Source organism: Muscardinus avellanarius, assembly GCF_963383645.1.
Source record: "Muscardinus avellanarius genome assembly, chromosome: 10".
Classification (NCBI taxonomy): domain Eukaryota; kingdom Metazoa; phylum Chordata; class Mammalia; order Rodentia; family Gliridae; genus Muscardinus; species Muscardinus avellanarius.
This window is the reverse complement of record NC_137796.1, coordinates 84,059,434-84,083,442: the sequence shown is the minus strand read 5'-3', so window position 1 is coordinate 84,083,442 and position 24,009 is coordinate 84,059,434. Positions and strand designations below refer to the sequence as shown.

Here is a 24,009-nt window from a genome sequence, read left to right as displayed (position 1 = left end):
TTAAAAAAATTTTTGGTAGTACTGGGGGTGGAACCCAGGGGGTTTCTACCTCCAGGCCATACTCCCAAACCTATTTTATACTTTATTTGGAAACAGGGTCTCACTAAGTTGCTGAGATCCTCACTAAGTAGCTCAGGCTGGCTTTGAACCTGCGAGATCCTCCTGTCTCAGCCTCCCAAGCGCGGGGATTGTAAGCGTGCGCCACTATGCCTGGCTGTTGTTATTGGTTTGAAACAGGATCTCACGAAGTTGCTGAAAGTCTTGGTGAGTTGCTGAGACACTGGTCTCAAACCTGCAACACTCCTGTCTCAGCCTCAAGTACTGGGATTATAGATGTGAGCAACTATACCCAGCACACTGTAGACTCTAATTCTACAAAGGGAAGGAAGCACTTTCAGAATCGCCTATATTCAGAGGAAAGAGCTGAGCTTTTATGCCCGTGCTTTGACCAGACATTGCACACAGACTGCTCTGGGAAGGGGACATGAACTTAGGCCTCGTGATTATTCTAGATTTTTATGCAGGATACAGGGAGATTAAAAACCATGCCACTGCCACCATCATCTGCGCATCCTCTCATGCTATTAGACATTCAGCAATAGTCACTCCCCTTTTCCCCAACTCCAAGGGAGGGGTCGACGGTCCTGCTTTGCTCATGCTGGCCTTGGCCTTGCTACTTAGGCTGGCCAGGGCAATGGGAGCATGAGTGACTATTTGACAATTCTGGGTCTAAATTTATATTCAAGGGATGTTTTATTCACCCTTTTGGGAGCTTCAGATTTGTACCATGAAACGGACATGCCCCTCGTGTTTATTACTCTTCTGGCTGGGGCCCCCAGATAAGATATGTGAACCAGAAGTGCCCAGCCAATCTGCAGGCCTGAGAAAATGAAAACAAAACCCTACTGTTGCATGTCATTGAGTTTTAGGGTCATTTGTTATGCAACATTATTGTGGCAGCTGCTGACTAATACATCGTTTTTATTTGTGATGACTGATGCATATATTAAGGGCTAGAATAGGGTTGAAAAACTATAGCCCTGAACCAAATCCATCCTGCATCCTGTTTTTCTTAGACCCTGGAGTTCAGAATAGTTTTTATAGGTGTGTGTGTGTGTGTGTGTGTGTGTGTGTGTGTGTGGTACTAGGGATTGAACCCAGGAGCATTCTACCTCCTGGCTAAATTTTATTTGTATTTACTCCCAGCCCTATTTTATTTTTATTTTGAAACAGGGTCTCCCCAGGTTGATAAGAGTCACTATATGCTAAGGTTTCTCAAACTTGCAATCCTCTTTCTGAGCCTCCCAAATATTAGGATTATATGTATGTACCATCATGCCTGGCTTATCTTTTAGATTTTTAAAGGTTATAAATTGCTTTTTGAAAAGCAACAAAGATTGAATGTGGGTCATAAAGCTTGAAATATATAACAAGTGGCCCCTGACATATAAAAAAAAATCATCTGCCACTTCCGAAAAGCAGAGGAAAGGACACGGGTATGAGGTAGGAGATTTAAGATCTATATGTACTGACTCAGATGACTGACACCTCACTTTCCCTAGGTGTACAATGAGATTTCTGGATCCTGACTTTCAGTCTAGGATTTTAAATAAAATACAAAAGCTACTTATTTGAAGTGCTCATCTTAAGGACATCAGCATCTTCACATTTGTGTAAATTCTGACAAATAATGATTACAACAATAGATATAAAGAGGTTTTTAGGATAGAGGCAAAACTCCCTAGAGAAGACACAATTTGAGTTGGGGGCTGGGAAGTGGGACAAAGCAAAGAGTCTAAGTCGGTGGAGTAAGATGGATATGTACCGTGCATTCATTAGCCATGTTCCCGGCCCAAGGTAGCGTTGTGACTCAGACTACAAATCTCTAATCTATGGATAACTAGAAAAAGAAGAAGAGGAAGAAAAAAGCCCAAATGTGAGTGTGTATTGTGTGTGTGTGTGTGCGTGTGTGCGTGCGCATGTAACATCTGATTTGACTATAGCAGCAAGAAATTGGCCTTTTGTGAATTGATGTGATTTAGAGACGCCTACCAAATAAAAAGTATGGCACTTCAGGAAGAGATGAATAAAATACCAGTGTTTTATTGGAATGATGCTGTGCAGCTGAAAAATTGTTGAGTTTTGGAAATGGAGAAATTGCGTCTTTCAGAGTGCCAGCATGTATGCACGCCCTTTGGAAGTATGCTATTTGGCTGCACTTCAGCTCAGACTCAGCATACCTAATATTTTCCTGTCTCCCCTGCCCTGCTATGTTGACTTGAAAAGGTAGCTGGGGAAAGTTGTCACTAGCAAAGCTGGTGGCTTGCCTCCTGGAGTGAGGCAAATCCCATCCTATTCTGGATAGGACACCAAATATGTGATCTAATGTCTTTATTTTCAAGGAGGGAAATCCAACCCATTTTAATACTGTGCAAAATTATGGAACGATTGAAATGCTGATGCGAATTCCTCTGCTCGACACGTTATATGAAGAACATCTGCTTGGATTATTTTTTGTTCCCAGTACTGAAGGGAACAAATGGTGAATCCTTAAAGAACAGGAATTTCTTTTTGGGAGAAGGTGAATAAATATAGAGCTCATTAGTGAGGCCAAAGTGTGTTTCTTCTTCCTCATTTTGTAACCGAGAAAAAAGTTCTATCCTTTTCTTATTGATATTGTACATTTGTATTGGACGTGGACAACGTTTAACATTCCATATTAAACCAGTGTGCCACTAAACTATTTCCAGTGAAGTTATCCTGATAAAGACTTAATTTTTGGTAAAAGAACTCATTTCAATCTTTTCTTCTTTTCTTTTTTGTGGTACTGGGATTGAATTCAGGGGCATTCTACTTCCAAGCTACACTCCCAGCCCTAATTTTTATTTATATTTGAAAGCAGGGACCCACTAGGTTGCTGAGAGTTTTGCTACTTGCTGAGGTTGTCCTTGAACCTGTGATCCTCTTGTCTCAGCCTCCCAAGTACTGAGATTACAGGTGTTCACCATCACACCCAGTTGGGTCTAATTTTCTAAACAGGCTCATATTGTCTTTGTAGCTTGAGTCAGACTCAGTTTCTTATTTGTGAAGGAGTAATATATCATACTTATTCAATTTTCCAAAAGTTGAGAATAACAGAGTTTCAGTGTTCCAATCACAACTCTTCTCTCCAGCCCAATGGGGTCCTTCCAGGAAGGAAGGAACATAGATAAGTTTAAGAAAAAAGAACAAAAAACATCCATAAAGCACTGAACAGGCTACAGGCCATTTCCTCAGAAACTGTTTTGGTAACTTGCGTAGAGCAAACACAGACGTTGGGAGAAGGATTAATGGTGAGAGGAAATGTAATTTAAATCTGTGTCCCATGGAGAGGATTGGCTGAATAAAGGCTTCACCAAGTCCCTAGTCCCTTGTACAGCCTTTTGGAGGATATCACATCATCTGTTCTGACCTCTGGGTCGCTCCTACATTGCTTCAATGAGCTGTGTTCCCACTGTGCTTGCTACAGCCCCGCAAACAGGTCTCGGAAAATATAAGAGCAGGGGACATGGCTTTGAAATTGCAGTGTGGAAAGTTTAGGACCACAGAAAGAAGTTCCACTTCACAGAGTGAAGAACTCCATTCAAAGAGGTAGAACTGGGGAATATACTTATAAATGTTCCTTTTATGCTTGGCTCAGGGCACTTTGCTGAGCTGGGGGGCAAATTTTAAAGTGATTGAGTCTGGCTGGGCCACTTCACTGGTTGGATCATCAGTATTAGAGCTGGAAGCAAGGAGCAGTGTTGTGATCTTGCTATCATACTGCCTCCTATGGAGACCTGAATGAATCCATCTGGGAATTGCATTAGTTTATGAGGATAAAAGACAACCTTTGTTTTTGTTTTTGTTTTCTCTGCCTGCAAGAGTTTCCCAGACTATTAGAGAGAAAGATGAAGCAGGCATTCTGTTTACTCCAGAACTGAGAATCACAAAGGTGTCACATAAAGACATAGAAGTCGTTGATATTGTTTATGGAATATGAGAAAGTAGAGTTGAGAGAGCTTCGTGGTTAAGGCAAATGGCTGGGGCTGGTTATGATTTAGTAACGCGACTGGTAGTGTAGGCAGTGGTACCCTACCTGGCAGGATTTTGGTGGACCTTGGTTGAACTGCTGGTTTCTGGCCTGCCTTGTATCCCCTCTAATTTCCCTTCTCCAAGCTTAGCTCATCAATTTTTCTCATAGTTCTCTGAAGTATCTGATCTCTGTCCACAGTTTTCCTCTTTTGGTTATCTGGAGTCAGTTTCTATACTACAAAGTCAATACTGACTGGAGCATTTCTGACTAGTAATCAGAAATAAGAATTTGGTTATTTGTGGCTTGTAATAGCTGGGTATAGCTATCACCTGTAGTCTTCTTTGAGGGATGTTGTGACTTGCTGCGAGGGACCAGTATGGAGAACCTAAGAGATTCAGTATGTTGGAGGGCAGATGGCTGTTTCTAACAATAGCTTGTTCCTGAAGGAGAACATGGGCTCAAGGTCCTAAATTCTTCATTCAAAGACAGAAATGATAAAAGACTCATGATGGCCAAGTTAGAGAAAAAGAACAAGACATTCAACTCCTGCAGGTTCTGGTCTTAAAACCAGACAAAATAATTAATTGGTTGTTGAAAGTCAGCAACATGAGCTGGTAGCTCTACTGAGTCTCTTTTGTGAAAGTTTAAAAACACCAATCAAGAAAGATTGGCATGCCAAAGACCAGAGCATGAATAGATGTGAGGAATTGGAGGTCTCTGAAGATAGGAATCCCAAGCCTCTTCTCAGTATCTCCTACAACCTAAAGAGTTCCCTTTCCCTATGTTTTATGAGGCTATTTATCCATTTATTATAACCTTGTAGTTCAGAATTTTCATAATTATAGAGTAGGATCCCACCAAACCCTAAAAGTGTCAGTCATGATGTCAGAGCTATAACAATAATTATACAATAAGAGGAGAACAAAAGATGACTACCTTCTAAAGGAAAACAGGATTAAGGGGAGTATGTGCAAATGGATTCTAAAGGAGCTTGACCTGGGAAGGACTCTCATAATATTAGAACTACCTGAATTCACTGCTGTAAATGAAGACCTCAGAGATTCTAGATTAATGTTCTATTTAAAAACCTAGTAGTAGTTCTAATTTTCGTTTCTTATTCTTGGTTGATTGAAATGTAGACTCAATATTTTCCTACTCTGATTGAGGCTTAAATGTGAGAAATGGCTTGAAATAATGTAGATGACTTCAGGTCATAATAATCTTGCAGCGTATTTATCATGAGACTTCTAACTAACTTCCTAACAATAGCAAGTGCAAGAAAAATCTTAGATTCTAAGACCTCTGGAAAAGGACCTGTAGCCATTTACCAGGATTAATGTACTAACTGTCTGAGTAATATTAAGTAGTGACTCTAAATTTGTAGGAATCCCAGAGACACAGTATGTCATTGTATTCCAGCAGTTAGTGTGGAATTTTAATCCAAATCTCCTTCACATATGCCTCTGCGTTCTCAAAATTCCACTGAAATTATTTTTCCAAGTCTTATTTGTTGGAATGGTTATCCTTATATGTTGAAATAATTATCTTTGGCAAGTAGAAGAATGAGCCAAATAGGTATCTCTGAAGTTCGTCTTAGCCAAGTAGCAAATTATTCCTGAAAAAACAAAACAAGTTACTATCAATGACATGAAATAGAGAAGGTTGGCATATGCCAGGGATGGACAGGTTTCAAAGAATGACAATACACTATTGTAAGTTGAAGCAGATGGCCATTCCAATTGCTGTTGCTGGTCCAATGTCATTTTACTAGTGGATTGACTATTGGTCAGGCAATGATTTTATCTTTATCTCATTAGGAACATTAAAAGTAGATTTCTTTCTCTGGTTTAGGGTCATTAATGCATCTTCATAATCTTGCCTCAGGTTTAAATCATTTATCTGAATCTGTGCCACACAATTTATTCTCCAGAGACATTAATTATCTTCCAACTGGTTGATTACTTGGATGAGTTAAGATTGATAAAAATGCTGAAAACAAAGAGACTTCATTCTTGAAGCCAATAAAAAGTGCATTGATACAGGGTTCTATTTTCTTTAAGATGCTCTAGAGGCCAGGATCAATGACAGGGAGACTTACCTTCCTAATATGAAGAGGGAGGATGGGATTGGGGAAAGCAGAAGCAAGCAGTCACATTTAATCACTAGAGGCAAGGTCATTGTCATTACTGTACTGGCCAGAAAGGCTGAGCTTAAGGTATCTGGACCCACAGATTTCCATTACAATAGTTAATCATGATGTTCCTAAGGTTTATACAGGTAGGAGGCTGGCCAAGGTGTCATGTCAATTGTCCTAGCTAAAAAACTAAATTTGGTTAGAGGACACAACATTTTCCATATTTAAGTCAGAGGTTATTGATTGAAAGGGAAGCCTGGTCCCCTAAAGGAAAGGACCTACAACATCACGGCAAATATATTTATCTATCTAACATCAACCTCTATCTCTATTTATCTTCAAATATTTCCTGAAACGGAGCTCTGGCTTCCTGTTAAGGTAACTGTACACTAAAAAATGGACAATGCCTAGATTTTTTTGAGGCCTGTTAAATCTAAAATAAATTTGACATCAGGGGACGTGACACACCATCCCTCCTATAGAGAGAGTACATGCTATGGAGAGCAAATGATGAATGGAATATTGGCCCCAAACAAATTGGGTTTATGAGATCTTCTCATGGATACTTCATCCGCTACCAAATATATAATTGAGATTAACATATTTAGGAACTGGTAGAATTCTCAATTTTATTTTCTCACATGTGAATTATGATCACTCTATTAGGAAAGACCAATATAGAGGATGCCCTGTCAAATCTTCAGAAGTAAAACTTGATTCCTGGAGGAACTGCAGAGATGAATACCAACGTTAAAGGCTTCAATGATGACAGGTTTAGTCTTTATCATATCCCCTTCCAGTGAGCCATTGTCACCTTTTAAAACCCAGATGGATCTTGACAGATGATGAGAGACTATACATTTAATAAGGTGATAATGTGATATACAGCTGCTCTGCCAGATGTGGTCTGTTTACCAAATCAATTAACATAACCTCTGGACTTTTGTTTGTGGTAATCAATTTAGTGAGTACTTTTTTCTCTTTTATTTCTTCTTCCTTCTCCTCCTCCTCTTCTCTTCTTCTTCTTCTTCTTCTTCTTCTTCTTCTTCTTCTTCTTCTTCTTCTTCTTCTTCTCTCTCTCTCTCTCTCTCTCTCTCTCTCTCTCTCTCTCTCTCTCTCTCTCTCTTCTCCTCTCTCTCCCTCTTCCTCTCCCTCTCCCTCTCCCTTTCCCCCCCCTCTCATCTTTCTCTCTCTCTGTATGCTACTGGGGATTTGGTAATTGAACCCAGGGCCATACTACCTCTGAGCTACACACGCAGTCCTTTTTTATTTTGAAACAGGGTCTTACTAAGTTACTAAGGGTATTGCTAACTTGCTGAAGCTGGCCTTGAGCCTGCAATTCTCCTGTCTCAGTATCCCAAGTACCGGGACTACAGTTGTGCAGTTGTGCACCACTGTACCCAGAGAGTTCTTGATACCCATTAAAAGATCAGGACCAAAAGCTGATACAAAAATTGGTATTAAGTGCTGTGTATATTCTGACAAAGCACTAGCTTTTCAGAGTGAGAAAATAATTCCCATGAAGATTAAGGTGCTTGTAACATTGATGTAGCTTCAGATGTTCAGTGATTTGGAGAACAAAGAACGTTCTCTCTGATATAGAAGGAACACTGTCATGTGTGCCCTATCACTAAGGGAGGGGCACAGAGCATGGTAGACCTGTGGATTTTAGAGAAAGCATATATTATACTTGCAAATAATGTTCTTGCCTACTTATAATGTGATCTAAAATATTGCCAATTTTGAGGGGACCCAGCAAGAGAAGGCTCTGGACAAAGTTTAGCATTGCATTCAGGCTGGCATGCCACTTGACCATGTGATTCAGCTGGTGGAATGGATGGTGATGATTCTATAAAGATCCTGAAAGGATCCTCTGGAGAGCTCAAAAGAAAGGTGCAGGACAGACTCTTAGAATTCTAGGAGAAAGTCTTTGAAAATTCTAAACTTTTAAAGCAAACTTTCTTTGAAATTCTAGACTTTCAAAGCAGAAACTCACCCCGACCCTCATCTGAGGCACTCTATTGAATTCTCTCATTATCGTATAGTGTTAGTTTTCTGCTTTGCTATAGCTGCCACCACCACAGTCACCAACTTCCTTAGGACTCACAAGACCCCATGACCTGGACCCAGGCTTGTGTCTGTGGCTGGTCCCAGCACTTCCTGCTGAGAAGGAAAATCTCCTTGGACTATAGGGCATTAAGCAGTATTTCTTATTATCTGATTTCAGAAGTGATTTTTCAAGACAATTTAGGACTTGATGAAGAATAAGATTAGAATATTGAAGCTGGGTGTGGTGGTGCACGCTTGTAATCCCAGCATTTGGGAGGCTGAGACAGGAGGATCACAGCTCGCAGACAGCCTTAGCTACTTAGTGAGGCCCTTTGCAACTCAGTGAGACCCTGTTTCCAAATAAAGAATAAAAAAATGGTCTGGGGGTGTAGCTCGGAGGTAGAATGCCCCTGGGTTCAATCCCAGCACCACACACACACACACACACACACACACACACACACAAGAATATTGATGTCTGTGAGTTTTGGGAAAGTTATGTGAATGAATTTCCAAGAATGGGTTCAGAATTTAAAGGATATATGTGTCCCACCGTAAGCCCACAAAAATATTTTCCTGCAAAGTCCTTATTAATTAGGGAGATGTCAGTCATCCTTTCCCTTAATGAGCTCAGGAGCAAAACGTCTACAGAGGCAGCAGTATAGTCATTGCTTCAGATCTTGGACCTAAGCCCTCAAATTTGATTTGGCTTCTGTTCTGGCTGTGCATCCTGAGTTCTACTACAGCAATATACTTGGTAATGGACAGCAGCCAATCACGGTTTGGCTTCTGCATTTTATTCCACTTGATTTTCATCCTAAGGTTCAGTGCAATCTTCCTTCACTGAGTAGATATCTATTTTGAATTTAGACCTTTTTTTTTACCTTGCTTATTATGCTTTTCCTGGTTGTTCAAATCAAAATTGCTCCTGAACAAGGAACTCACTTTGCAGTGAAAGAAGCAAGGTCACTGACTGACACTCGTGGTGCCCATAGGTCTCATGTGTCCTAAAGTAGCAAGCCATATGAAACAATAGAGTGGCCTATCAAAGGTTTAGTTATGCTGGGCATACTGAAGCGCACCTGTAATCCCAGTACTTGGGAGGCTGCAACAAGAGGGTCCCAGGTTCAAGGCCAGCCTCAGCAACATAGTGAAACTCTAAGCAACTTAGTGAGACCTTGATAAAAATAAAAAGAATAAAATCAGGCTGGTAGAGTAACTTGTAAATAGAATATACTTGGGTTCTATCCCTAGTGCCAAAAAAAGATTTATTTATGACACTATCTGGGTGATAATCTCTTGCAACAACAAAGTAATCAAACCCATTTATTGAGAAAAAATAGGGTTGCTGCTGCTGGAAACAAGGAGGAATATGAGAAAAACCTTGTATACTCTTTGTACCTCTGTGTTTATCATATCTCCATAAAAAAGAAGGCCACCAAGGACTCACAAGTGTCTTAGAAATGAGGCTTTAGATCTTTTCAAAGTAAAGACATTTACAATTTACCAATTTCATTTTTTTTCCAAATGGGATGAAAGCTCTGAGTGTTATGAGAACTGAATGACTGATGTGTCTCTACGGGGGAATTTGACCTCAGGTCCTCCATGAAAAAGCTGGATGGGATAACTGATGAGCTTTGACTACTTACTCCCTATGTGTGGGGTGATAGCTCAGATGGGAACGTATTTTGAATTGAATATATGAAGGAAGGAGTTACAACTGTTACATAGAACCAGTTTTGTTTTATTTTACTTTGTCTTTGTAGTACTAGGGCTTGAACCCAGGGGAATTCTACCTCTGAACTACATCCCAGTCATATTTATTTATTTTTTTTAATTTTGAAACAGGGTCTCACTAAGTTGCAGAGGGCCTCAGTTCACCTCAACCCTAATATCTTCCTGTCTCAGCCTCCCAAGTACTGGGATTACGGGTGTGTGTCACCATGCACAGCTCAGAACCATTTTTAAAGAATTTAAAATAGAAAGAATGGCCTATAGATCTTATATACACAAGTTGGTGGCCTGGTGAAATTTGGGGTCATTCAGTTGGTGTTTTACTGTGTGTGTGTGTGTTTGTGTGTGTGTGTGTGTGTATGTGTGTGTGTATGTGTTTCTAGGGATTGAGCCCAGGGTAATTCTATGTCTGAGCTCTACCTCACACCTATTTTATTTTTTATTTTGAAGCAAGGTCTCACTAAGCTATGCATTGGCCATGAACCTGCAATCCTCCTGTCTCAGCCTCCCAAAGGATCACAGGCCTGTACTACCATACCTTGCTGTTTGTTTTATTAGAAGGGTTTCTCATACCATCCTCACCACAATGCTGTGAGGTAGAAAGTCCTATCAGAGTGGTTTTACAAATGAGGAAAGTGTGACACAAAGAGATTAAAAAACTCAACAAAGATCACATGTTCAGTGCTGCCAGGTTTAATCCCAAATATGTTGAATCTCGAGCCTGTATTTTTCATTGACTATACCTGTACTTTGCAGTAAATGTGAATAGGAATTACCTGGAAATTGTTAAAGGGCAGATTTCTATTTTGGTGCTTATTAAAGTGCAGACTTGTGTACGTGTGCATGTACATGCACCTTTGTGAGAGAGGGTGTGTGTGTGTGTGTGTGTTACTGATGGTGCTGATGGCCTGTGTATCACACTGTAGGTAGAAGGTACCAGCCAGGTGAGATGCAAATGCATATTTGCATACATATATCCACGTGATCTAAGCCAGCTTTAGCTTCTGCCACTTATCACCTGCCATTTCTACCTCATCCCCTTCTGTCAACTCACTCCTGTACCTTGTAATTTATACACTTTAACCCACCTGTGCTGTGGAGTTGTTCTCCTCTCCGGCTACATGCTTTCCTGTGCTTATTCCTGTATCTTTCTCCTTCTGCGTGGAAGTACTTCATCACTGAGATGTCACTACCCTAAATAATCTGCCGACCTTGCCCAATTCACCGTTACTCGTTTCCTCTTCTGTTAGCACGTATTTCGTACTGTACTTATTTATTTGAATTTCTGCCTCTCCCACCAGATGGTGAGCTAGCTATTCCTGGGCAAATCCAATGATCTGTTTATCTGTACATCCTTAGCGCATGTGTCAGCCACCTGCAAGGTGCCAGAGAAATGTTTCTAGCGTGCATGAATAAAGGAAAGAATGATCGAATATATGAGTGAGTAAATAAATTGGAGGCAAAGTCATATACTTGAGACTCTAACAATAATCTATAAACCTTTTGAATTGTATATCCCTTCTAAAAACTGAGTATGTATTGTACACAATCATACATTATTGCATTGATATCTTGTGTGCATTTAAAAACAATGGCAAGATAGATTAAAAAAGGATGAGCTAAAACACAAGCTTAAATAAAAGTTTTAAGTTTTTAGGGGTTTATCCCAATGTAACGTGTATGCCTTAGAGATCCCTAGCTTAGAACAATAAGTGAAGTTACTAAATTTACCAAGTGATAGAATTCACTTAAAATAGTACCCTAATAAGACAGGCATGGTGGCACACACTTGTAATCCCAGCATTTGGGAAGCTGAGACCAGAGGATCGCGGTTCGCAGACAGCCTCAGCTACTTAGTGAGGCCTGCCGCAACTTAGTGAGACCTTGTTTCAAAAATTAAAAAAAAAAATAAAAAATAGGGCTGGGGGTGTAGCTCAGAGGTAGAAATGCCCCTGGGTTCTATCCCCAGTACCGAAAAAAAAATAGTACCCTAATAAATAAGAATATGAAGAAATAAACTTGAAAGAAAAATAGGTTTAGGTAAGTATAGAATTTTCAGGACCATATCAACCTTTAGATCCATTTTAAATAAGTAAAAAAAAAAATTGTACAGAGCATTCTAAAAGCCAATGCAATCAACCTCTGAGGCTAGCTAGCAAAGTGCCTTCTCTGAGGACTAGTGATTGAATCAAGATTCCCAAAATGGAGAGATACAAGACCTTGGTGGCCCAAGAGAGTGATTCAAGACTCAAACAGAATACACCCTGGCTGGAAATTAAGACTCCTTGGATGTGAGGGTGATCTGGCTGCGACATCTGTCATCCCATTGATCACCAGGGTTTATTCGGCTGATCTGGCTGGCTAGGCGGGTGTCCCTTTCCTCCCTCACCGCTCCATGTGCGTCCCTCCCGAAGCTGCACGCTCGGTCGAAGAGGACGACCTTCCCTGAATAGAGGAGGACCGGTCTTCGGTCAAGGGTATACGAGTAGCCGAGCTCCCCTGCTAGAACCTCCAAACAAGCTCTCAAGGTCCATTTGTAGGAAAACGTAGGGTAGTCAAGCTTCCAAGACTCCAGACACATCCAAATGAGGTGCTGCACGTGGCAGTCTGCCTTTCTTTTAAAAAAATAAAAATAAAATAAAACTCCTTACTTAGCATTTGATAAGTTCAAGATCTAGATTAATGATAGTCTTCCATTTGGAGACAAAGATTCCTTTCTTCTGTTTTTCTTTTTTATTGCAAGTAAGCATTTAAGCCTTCAGAGCACTCACATCATGGCTGGAGGCGAGGCGATCCAGGAGAAAGGTCAACCCCCATGTGGAAGTTAGCACGCTTGATTAGGCTGCTGAGGATGCAGGGCTGGTTCTGTGGCTCACTCCCAGACAGGGGGCTCACAGTGTGCAGTGGTCTACATGGCCATGTCCCTCACAACATTCATGTGTTGAAACCCCACCATTTATGTAATGGTATTAGGAGGTAGGACCCTTTGGGAGGTGATCAGGTCCTGAGGGCAGAGCTAATCTTATGTTCTCACTAGTAATGAATGGATTAGTGTCCTTACCAAAGAGACCCCAGAGAGCTAGCTAGCCTCTTTTACCACCTGAAGATGCTGCCAGAAGGGGCCATCTGTGAAACAGAGAGCAAGCCTTCCCCAGGCACTGAATCTGCCAGGTCCTTGATCTTGGACTTACCAGCCTTTGGAACTTCTAGAAATAAATTTCTCTTGTCCATAAGCCATGCATTTTATGATGCTTTTCTTATAGCAGCTCAAATACACTAAGATGTAATGTAAACAAAAAAGGCAGAGAGACCCCCCAAGTCACCTTGCCTACTCATATGGTATTCCATGGGCAGCATCCCCTTGGCAACCCACAGCTCTGCGTTGGACACTTCCTCTTCCTCCATGCCCAGCCCACTGAAAATGCCCAGGGGATTGCTGCTGGCACCCTGGAAAACACAAAGTTCCCTCTGCAATTTTATGTCTTCCACCCCTGATAAGCCACACAGCTCCTGGATCACTGGAGATCCACACAGATGTACTGGAGATCCACACAGATCACTGGAGATGTACACAGGCGAACCTTGATGTCTTTGGAAGGTAAAGATGGTCTGTGAGACACTGTGTGATGCTTTTGTAGAATCAAGCTTCGACATGCAGCCTTGATTTGTAAATGGGTCACTGAATGAAATGTTCGAAAGGTTCCCAGAGTCGGTTTCCTCTCACCACCCCTTCCTCTCTCACAGGCTTAGAGATTCTTAGCTGTCCCCTGTTGAAGTCCTTCTAAACCAGATCAGAAGATGTCGGGATTCTTGTGGTCCAGCCATAGGAGCCTCTTGAACTCTTCCCTCACCAGGCAGGCCAAAGGATCAGGTTGCATTTTGCCTCTGTGTCTCTTCCTGCTCATCAGCTATTTTATAGGTATACCATGTTACCCTCTCTGCTACCTCCTGTCTCTTCCCGAGTCTCTAAATATGTATGTATGTGTGTGTGTGTGTGTGTGTGTGTGTGTGTGTTTGTGTGTGTGTGCATGCACGTGCATATGTGAGTTTGTGTACTCAACAGAGATTGTATTTACTCTCTCTGGACTCTACAATGAAATAATGAGTTATAATTAGGCAAAGTTATTGCTCTAGTTGATTCCTTCTGGTTTTCCTCTCTCACACTCATTTTGACATTTCTTCCTTCTTTTAGATGTCCCACTTCTGACCTCCTGTAGCTCTTGTGCATACTGTGTTCCTAACAGTTGTGTATATTTAAGAGGATGGATTCTAATACCAGATGTACAAGCCATCCATGTGACTTTGAGCAAGCTCTCCTCTCTCTCTCCCTCCCTCCCTCCCTCCCTCCCTCCCTCCCTCCCTCCCTCCCTCCTTCTCTCCTTCTTCCTCTCCCTCTCCCTCTCTCCCTCTGTTATTATTTGTAAACTAAAGCTAATGAAACCACCTTCCTTCCAAAAGTGTTAGAAGAATTATTTGATGTTTATGATTAAAGGGCTTTGAAGCCAGGGATGGTGGCACACACCTGTAATCCCAGTACTTGGGGGGCCGAGACAAGAGGATCACAGGTTCAAGGTCAGAAACGTAGTGAGAGTCTGTTTCAAATATAGAAAATAAAATAGGACTGGGTTGCAGCTTGGAGGTGTAAGACCCCTGGGATCAATCCCAAGTGCCCTCCCCCAAGTGGTTTGAAAGTACCTGATAGAAGTAAATACTGTAGTAAATGTTGGTCACTATTATAACACTTAACACATGTCCCCAAGCACTGATTTGCTCCTCTGCCCCCTGACAAGACCAGGCTGTAATTTCTTTAAGGCTGGGAGTGTATTTTATGTATCTTTTCATTGCCTGTCTGTGCAGTGACTGTTGGAGAATAGATTTTCAATAAAGGCTTGCAGAATGGATCAATGAAACCACAGTTTGTTTAGGAAAGAAGCCTTAAACAAAATTTTACTCTTTTTTATAGAGTAAAATATACTCTCTAAGTAAATTGTCTACACTTGCCACATGCCACCCTCTAATCGTTACATCATTCTGATTGGCAATCGATATTGTTCCTGCTTATCTTTCTAGTATCTATTTTATTATAGATCGGATAATCCCACTTTGCTTATCAGGTGTCTTAGATTTTGTGTGTCTATAACTTAATGCCTGAGACTGGAAAATTTACAAGGGATGGAGATGTGTTTCTTACAGTTATAGGGGCTGAAAGTCCAAGGTGAAGGGACTAGGATCTTGTCTAAGACTTGATCTTCTCACTGTGTTATCACATGGCAGAAGAGAGAAGGTCAAGAGAGCACAAGACAGAGTATAGGAGAGAGTGGGTTCCTTTGATCAGGGTAACTAACCCACTCCCATTATATCAACATTAACTCATTCACATGGGCAGAGCCCTTGAGACCTGATAACCTCTTAAAATCCCCACCTCTCAGCGCTGTCACATTGGATATAGTTTCCAACACATAAACATGGGGACACATTTAAACCATAGCATCACACGTCAATAAATTTAAGTTATGGAACATTTTTGAGGGGTATTAGGAATTGAATCCAGGGGCATTATACCTCTGGTTTACACACGCAACCCTATTCTATTTTTTTTTTTTTTACTTTGAAACAGGGTCATATTATGTTGTTGAGGGATCCAATAAGTTGTGAGGCTGGCTTCTAACTTCCTCCGGTCTCATCGCCCCCAAGTACTGGTACTGAAAGTGTGTGCTACCACACCTGGATAGTTATGGAACATTTCCAATAGAGTTCCAGTTACTGATTCTAGGCAGAAAAGGCAAAATGATGATCCTCCCCACCCTACTATATTCTTACATCATAACTCTCCTATGGCAGCTGAGTTCAGTCTTTTCGGGTTCCTGCAGGCTCTCGTCCTGCTGAGGGGTGGGAGTCCATGGCCTGCGCCACACATCCTGTCCTTCACATTTTTCTTTCTGCTAACCTGGTCTGCTTTTTCCTCTGTCATCTGCAGCTGGCAATGTCACCTCTAAGCTCCTTTCACTTCTCCATGTCTTCCTCACTATGACATGATTCCACTGTTTGTACAGGGGAGTAGAGGCCAGTGAACCAGCAAAGAGTGGAAACCAGCAAAGAGTGCACAGAGGAACAAGAAACAAAAACTCAGTCAAGACAGGCATAATGGTGCACACCTGTAGTCCCAGGACTTGGGAGGCTGAGACAGGAAAATCACAGGTTCTAAGCCAGCCTCAGCAACTTAACAAGACCCTCAGCAACTTAGGAAAATGCTATTTCAATATATATATATATATATATATATATATATATATATATATATATATATATATATATCTTTAATGGTGTATCTCAGAGGTAGAGGTAGAATTTCCCTGGGTTCAATTCCCAGTACAAAAAACAAACAAAACAGATCAGCTGTCAGGGTAGCTTAGGCTGTATTTCATAGGAAGATTTTATGTGTAGGGTTTCCTAGGTTTAAAATGTCTACTATAAAGTGTGGGGTGAATAAACACCTTAACTTTATGCAAATCAAGTTCTGAAGGAAAAAATATTTAATGCTTAGAGTTTATTTTTTATTGTAAAGTTTGGTGACATTGATGTGTTATATCAATTAACTCAGAATTAAGTCACTTATGAACAAATCTATCAAACGGAAAGGCTCATAGCCCGAGTGAAAAGTCAGTTTCTTGTGATTATCTGATTTTGCTTAAAGAACATGATTAGGTACATTTTAATAGCAGTATCCAGAGGCCTGACTATAAGCTTCTAATTCTCATTAACAAAACTTCATGCTTGGCTAGCAGGCCTTGAACTGTGATGGGTTGCGGTAAGAAAGCGCTGCTTTGGGATCTGTTAAATCATCAAGACACCACAATCTTAATTAGACATTTAAGCTAAACTGAGTGTTTAAACATTGAGGTTTCCTTTACTCTTTCTTTTTAACATTTTTTTCCCCTGCAAAATAGAGATGTGCCATTTCTGGCCCAAGTCACAAACACAAAGCTTTGGAGAGAGGGAGCTAGGGTGGGGAAATTTAATTCCATCCAACTGCCTGCCATCTGCAAAACCACTGATTGAATTCAGACAAATCAAATTGATTATTAGCACCTGGTTGTTAATTGAGCAGGTGTCCATTCTGTTGGCCAATTAATTGACCGTAGCTCTTTTCCATCCTGCTTCTGCAGACCAAACCTACTGATAGAGGCACCTTTCATGATGGTCCAAGCCATCATGTGAAAGACAGGGAAAACAGGCCCAACAAGCTACACAAAACCACCTGTCTCTCTCCTACACTCAGATGATGTTTTACATTGTCACAATCCCCACAGATTCATTTATTTATATTTTCATGCTTCTACTGGTGCATTGCAAATATACATCATTGGGAGATTCAAAGGGTACTTTCATACATGCACGCATCTCTTGGTGTATTTCCCTCCATGCTCCTCTCCCACACATGTTAGTGAGATTGCTGGTGATAACTTCATGCATGGACTTTGTATTATCTGAGCTGTTTCCTTCATCAGTTCAACCCTTTCTCCTTCCCTTCTCCCTCTCCCAATCTCTTTCCACTATTTTACTGGTCTCTTTCTTCATTTATTTGAAGTCTTTTTTTGTGTGTGTGGTACTGGAGATGGAACCCAGGGTCATTCTACCTTCAAGCTACACCCCAGCCCTATTTTTATTCTTTACTTTGAAACAGGGTCTCACTGAGTTGCAGAGGGCCTCACTAAGTAGTAGCTGAGGCTGTCCGCAAACTGCGATCCTCCTGTCTCAGCCTCCCAAATGCTGGGATTATAATCTGAAGTCCTTTCTGTCTCCTATTTTCTCCCTAGCTTTCACATAAAAGAGAAAATATAGCCGGGCGTGGTGGTGCACGCTTGTAATCCCTGTGCTTGAGAGGCTGAGACAGGAGGATCACACATGTTTGAAGCCAGCCTCAGCTGGCTTAAGAGACCCTGTTTCCAAATAAAATATAAAATAGGTCTGGGAGTGTAGCCTGGAAGTAGAAGGTCCCTGGGTTCCATTCCCAGTACCACAGAGAGAGAGAGAGAGAGAGAGAGAGAGAGAGAGAGAGAGAGAGAGAGAGAGAATATATGACCCCTGCCTTTCTGAGATTGACTCTTCCCATTTAGCATAATAGCATCTAGTTCCATCCATTTTGCTGCAAATAACATAATTTTGTTCTCCTTTATGTCTGAGCAATCCATGTCTGTAGGCACTTTGGACTCAAGTCAGAGTCAGAGGCCACTGGGAATCTGGAACTCAAGAAGCATAACATAAGTGAAAAAATGGTGGGAATACCAAGAAAATGCCCCTTGTTTCCTGGCCAACAACTTTATAAATATGATCCAACTTAAAAACTCACCACTCAATACCTTAAACAACTGTTCCGTTACTCTTACCCCACTCCTAACCCCATGAAAAGGCCCCAAGTCTGTAAGGAAGTGAACTTATGATTCTAACAGGTTTTTTTTCCTGAGTAGTCATTCCCTCCCTGACTTTTATCCTAAATAAAGCCTCTTCTTTGCTATTGATCAATGTCTCTTCATTTTCTAATGATGTCCTCTCTTAATTTTGCTCCAGTAGGAAAAAGTGGACAGAAACAGTGGGAGTAATCCCTATTTCTTTTTTCTTTGCAGTATTTCAGATAAGATGTAATGATTACACTGCATTCCCATAATCTTAAAATATATGGACACAGACTTTTGCAAAATATCCCTAAATTTAAGTTTTCTTTCTCATCTCAAATCTCCATAGTCTTGTTTGGTCAGTCTACCCAAAAGCTTATCTAATAATGATATTATGTATCTATACAATTAATTATGTGTGTATGGGACAAACACTAAAAAAGACATCAAGACATCAGGGCTCTATGATTTCAATAGGTAAAAATATGAAAATGGTGACCAGAAGGTTCAATTTAGTTAACTCTTCATTCTTTTTTTTAATTTTTTTTTTACTTTTTAAAATTTTTTTTATTGGTGCACTGTATTCATACATCATAGTGGGATACAAACTTTTGTAGGCATACATGCACACATCGCCCAGTCAGCCCCCACCCGATCCCCACCCCATTCTCTCCCCATCCCTCCCTCCATGCTTGGCTTAGTGGTTGACATCTAGTATTATAGCAATTTATCCAAAATTAAAAATGATAATCTCACATAACAGTTTCATTTGTCTGATACCAAGCTTTTGATGACTTAAAGATAACATTTCAATATTTCTTTTTACTTTCTTTCTTACCAGAGAATATTTTTTTACTATTTTTTTAGGTGAAACTATCATATATTTATATATTTATTTTTCAGAAAAAAAACTCTATCCTAATATGGAATATGGACTCTAGATACCCAAAACGATCTTGAAAAAGAACAAAGCTGGAAGATATATATTTTCTGATTTCAAACCATATAAAGCTACAATAATTGAAACAGTGTAGTACTATTCTAAAGGCAGATATATAGACCATTGGAGTTAAATAAAATCCTAGAGCTAAATTCTTCCCTATATTGTCAAGTTATTTTTGACAAGGTTTCCACGAACATTTGGTGGTAGAAATAATAATCTTTTAACTAAATATTGTTGAAACATAATAATTACATGGGAAAGAATAAAGTTGGACCCTTACCTAACACATATACAAATATTAGCTCAAAATAGATAAAAGACCTAAATATAAATCTTAAGACTATAAACTTTTAGGAGAAAATCTGGGTCATGAAACCTCACAACACTGAAACTGGCAGTGATTTCTTGGATATGATTTCAAAGGCACAGGCAACAGAAGAGTATACAAATTCCCTAAAAAAAAAAAAAAAATATTGTATATCCAAAGACAATGTAAACAGAGTTAACAGTTACTAATAGAATGGGATAAAATATTTCCAAATGCTATATCTGAAAGTATATTAATATTCCAACTAGAAATCCTAAAAATTAACAACAGTAAAGGCAAACAATACCATTTAGAGATAGGTAAAAGACTAACATAAGTAATGAATCTCCACAGATAAACAATCTTAGTTGACTGTTGGATGGAAACTCTTGTTTCTCTGGTTCCGGTGTGTGCTACCTATTTCTTCTTTGCAGTTAATCTCTTTGAGTATTTTCTCTAGTGCTGGTTTTGAAGACAAAAATTCCTTCAGTTTCTGTTTGTCATGGAAGCTTCTTATTTCTCCATCTAATTTGATATAAAGTTTTGCTGGGTAGGAAATTTTTGGCTGGAAGTTGTTTTCTTTCAGAGTTTGGAATATGTTACTCCAAGCCCTTCTGGCTCTCATGACTTGGTTTGGGAAGTCTGGAGTGATTCTAATTGGTTTGCCTCTGAATGTCACTTGGTCCTTTGTTTTTGTTGCCTTTAAGATTCTCTGCTTGGCTTCCACATTGGTCATTTTGACAATTATGTGGTGTGAGGATCCTCTTCTCCGATCCTGTCTAAAGGGAGTTCTATAAGTTTCCTGGACCTGTGTATCAACCTCTTGCTCTATGTTTGGAAAATTTTCTGCTATCACTTCCTTGAAGAGATTGTTTTTTTTTTTTTTCGATTCAATAAATCTTTATTGAGCTCCCAATGGGATGCATGAATTTATAATTTACATAGATAAAAATGTGTTACTTTAATTAGCCCCCCTGTTTTTTTTAAAAAAAGCAATTTCTCTATATATTTCAAGTGAATCATTTAACAAGAGTGAGGCTCAGTTTGATGTTACTATGTTTTAACAAAGAAAAAGGAGAAAGACATTTTTCCTTCTCCAAATAGGGGTTTAGTGCCAGGATAAACTAGCCTATTGGTCTAACAATAGCTGATCAAAAAGGCTGGAAAATGTGGAAGACAAAGATGTGCTTGGAAGCACTGTCCTCTGAGGGCTCAAGCAGACAGCAAAATGTCAAAAACTGGCTCAAAAATTTATACTGAGAGATCAAGATAGGAGTTAGTCACAGCTTGGGGGGAAAAAAAATCAAGACTTTCCAGACTGGATGACAGTAACTGTAACTAGATTAATAAATGTGATGTTTCCCTGGAGTAGTAAAAGTACTCTGATCTAAGTAGAGAGGTGATAAACACATGCCCAATGAAGAGTGGTTTTTAAGTGACAGATTCTCCAGTGCACCAACTGTATTTTCAGGTAGAATTCTGGTTCTTATCCCTAGCAAAACAGGAAAAAAAGCAGCAAGGAGGGTCAAGTACACAGGATTTAAAATGACTTGGCAGCCCTAGAATTCCCAGTATGAGTCTTTTTCATCAGGAAAATCACATTCTGGCTCAGTCCAGGGCAACACTGAAGGCAGTGTTACTGATGGCTTGTTATAAGCAGGAGGCAACAGTGAGAGTATCGAATCCTGGCTTTCTTCTTTCATCTGTTTGAAGAACGCATGGGACAATAAACTGCTTGCTGATGGCCTTTTCTCAGGATCTTGCTGTAAACAAAGCTGAACCAAGCTAAAGAAGGCAGGAGAAAAGTCTTTTGAGGATGGTGTGTGCAATCGGTCATTATTAACTGTGTGAGTTCCACTAGAGACAAGCACACTTTCTCCAATCCCAGAGTCTATGCCTGATCGGGAATTCTTCATTCTAGAGTCTGATTGAGGGAAAATGCTTATATCCAATGGGCTATATGGAGGACCTTTCAGTTTCTGTAAAAGCATCTGAGTTCTATGCATGTCTTGAAATGGCACCTGCCCACTGGCTAATTCACATGCTGTAATCCCAACACTGTAAATATCTGACTTCACATTATATCCATGTAAATCCTGTCTCAGTAGTTCTGGACTCAGCCACGGCTGCACTGACGTGCTGAACTGTGGAAAATCAAACACAGCCCTATGCCTCTGTCCGTGCTTAACCAAACTATGCAGATGGGACAGGCCAGAGAGGGTCACCAGGCCATCACCAGAAATGAGGATATGGCTGGCTTTAATACTCCTATGAATACAGCCATTTTGGTGTGGATAGTTCAACCCGCGCACTGCTCCAAAGAGAATGTTTCTTATTAAGGTTTCGCTCATTCCTTCGGGAAAGTATGTCTTTAACAGCTGACTTGCTGAGCCATAAGCCATAAATGGAGAAATAACCCAAAGCCAGGTGCCAACAGTGAACACTGTCCAGTAAGTTGTAATATTAGGGTGCCGGAAAAAGTGGGATAGAATTACTGCTTTCTGTAAAGCTTTTAGGCGGTCTTCAGTGCAATGTTCCAGATTTGTAATTTTTATAGTTACTAGTGTTCCTGTAGGAGTATGCCGTGCAAGATGGACAGAAGTCAAATTGTCAAATCCTCTTCCTATTTCCACTTGCAGTTCATAGTGAGAAACACTGGTGGAACATATCACTCCCCTGGCTCTGGTAGATGGTGGTGTCCAGGAAAGGGCTGGCTCACTGACCAAATGTTGGTGGACACTGGTTTCAGACTGTTTTTCAGGTCTGAGTGATTCCACTTGTGTTCTTGAAGTACAGAAACAATCCAAAAGAGACATTGAATCGCTTTAGTTCACAGAAAGGAGAAAAATCCATCTATTCCATAGGAGACTTATGATTTATCTTCCTTTCAAGATGCAGAAATATCCTACCTGGCGGCGACCACGGCCAGCGACTCCTCAGGCTGCCGGGGCTGCAGAGCGGCGAGGCGAGCGCGCTAGGCCGGCTCCCAGCGCAGGCGGTGAGACACAGCAGAGCGGCGGCCACCACTCGGCCGAGCCCTGGAGCTCTGCCCGCCGGGGGCAGCCCGCCGGCCACGACGCGCCGCGCCCCACCCCGGCCGGGTCCCGCCTCTCTCCCCGAGATTGTTGATCCCTTTGGTTTCACTTTCTTTTTCCTACTCTATTCCAATTATTCTTAGGTTAGCTCTCTTAAAATGGGCCCATATTTCTTCAATATCAGATTCCCTGCTGTCGGATATTTTTTCCTAGATTAGAAACTATGCGTTCATTTTTGGAATGATCATCTTCTAAGAGCGAGATTCTGTTCTCCATGTGGTCTAATCGGTTGTTCATGCTTTGAATTGAGGCCTTTACTTCATTAATTGCATCCTTTATCTCTTTTTGGCTCTCTCTGAGTTCTTTTCGAAGCACCTCTATTATTTCTACAGTTATTTTCCTGATTTGATCTTCTAGAAATCTCTGATTTTCTGTTTTATCGGGTTCTGATGTTGTGGGGTTGTGGGCATTCATTGCTCCAGTATTATTCCTCTTTCCCATGATTTAGGAAGTTTGTGCCTTCTCTGGGTTCTTCCCTTGGGTCACTATGACTTCACTTAAGGTGTTCTGGATCTTGAGTCAGTAGTATCTCTGGCCCCACTAGTCCTTTACTGGGTTGTATAACAGAGTCTCCGACCCAGAGAGTCGATAGAGGCTGCTTTAGACTGTGGGTGGTGCCAGGTTGCACGTTCTCCTATGGTGTGATATCTCTGCCACCGCCCCTCCCCCACTGGGTCAAGTCCCAGGGAGTAGAGTACTGGGATTTCTCTGTGGCCCGCAATTTGACTCACTGTTCTTGAGTACGCAGATGTAGCTGTACTGGATTCGGTGAATTCTCTGCTGCTGCCGCTGGTGGCAATATGGCGCCGTTGCCATGCCCTCGGCCGTGAGGCTGGCGTAATTCTTCTTGGTTTTGATTTCCACTCTGAATCCCTGCGGCGTGTGCTGAGCTCAGCCACTGGGAGCTTTAGATTTTACCTGCGGTGAGAAATCCCGCCTGGCTGTTCCGCAGCGGCTCACCTCGGCTTGCTGTAGCCGTCTGGTGAATTTGCCGCTGCCGCAGGCAGTATGTCGCTGCTGCCGCGTCCTCGGGCGTGAGGCAGGTTTTCTCCTCTGTGGCTCTGAGCTCTGTTCTCAGTCTGCTTTCTTTCTGGAGCTGGTGATTTTTTTTGTTTCTCTGGTGATGGTGTTTTCTGGCTATGAAAGGCGCTGATTTTGTGGTAATGGAGATTGGTTGTTAGCGGGGCTCTTAAGCCCCGCTTTTCTCGGTCACCATCTTCCCGGAAGTCTCTCCAAGGAATTTTCAATCTCTTAAACATAAGAGATTTATTTGCCGCTGGCAGTATGGCGCTGCTGCCAC

The 24,009-nt window shown here is 41.0% G+C and overlaps 1 protein-coding gene across 1 annotated transcript; it reads right to left on the bottom strand.

Annotated features, from left to right (window-relative positions):
- Positions 1-21,173: 21,173 nt before the first annotated feature.
- Positions 21,174-22,430, bottom strand: LOC308267578 (STE20-related kinase adapter protein beta-like; the record flags this gene model as incomplete). The annotated part of the gene is made up of 1 exon (XM_080702398.1): positions 21,174-22,430. The coding sequence occupies one exon, from the start codon at positions 22,428-22,430 to the stop codon at positions 21,174-21,176; it is 1,257 nt and encodes a 418-aa protein (XP_080558524.1).
- Positions 22,431-24,009: the final 1,579 nt, after the last annotated feature.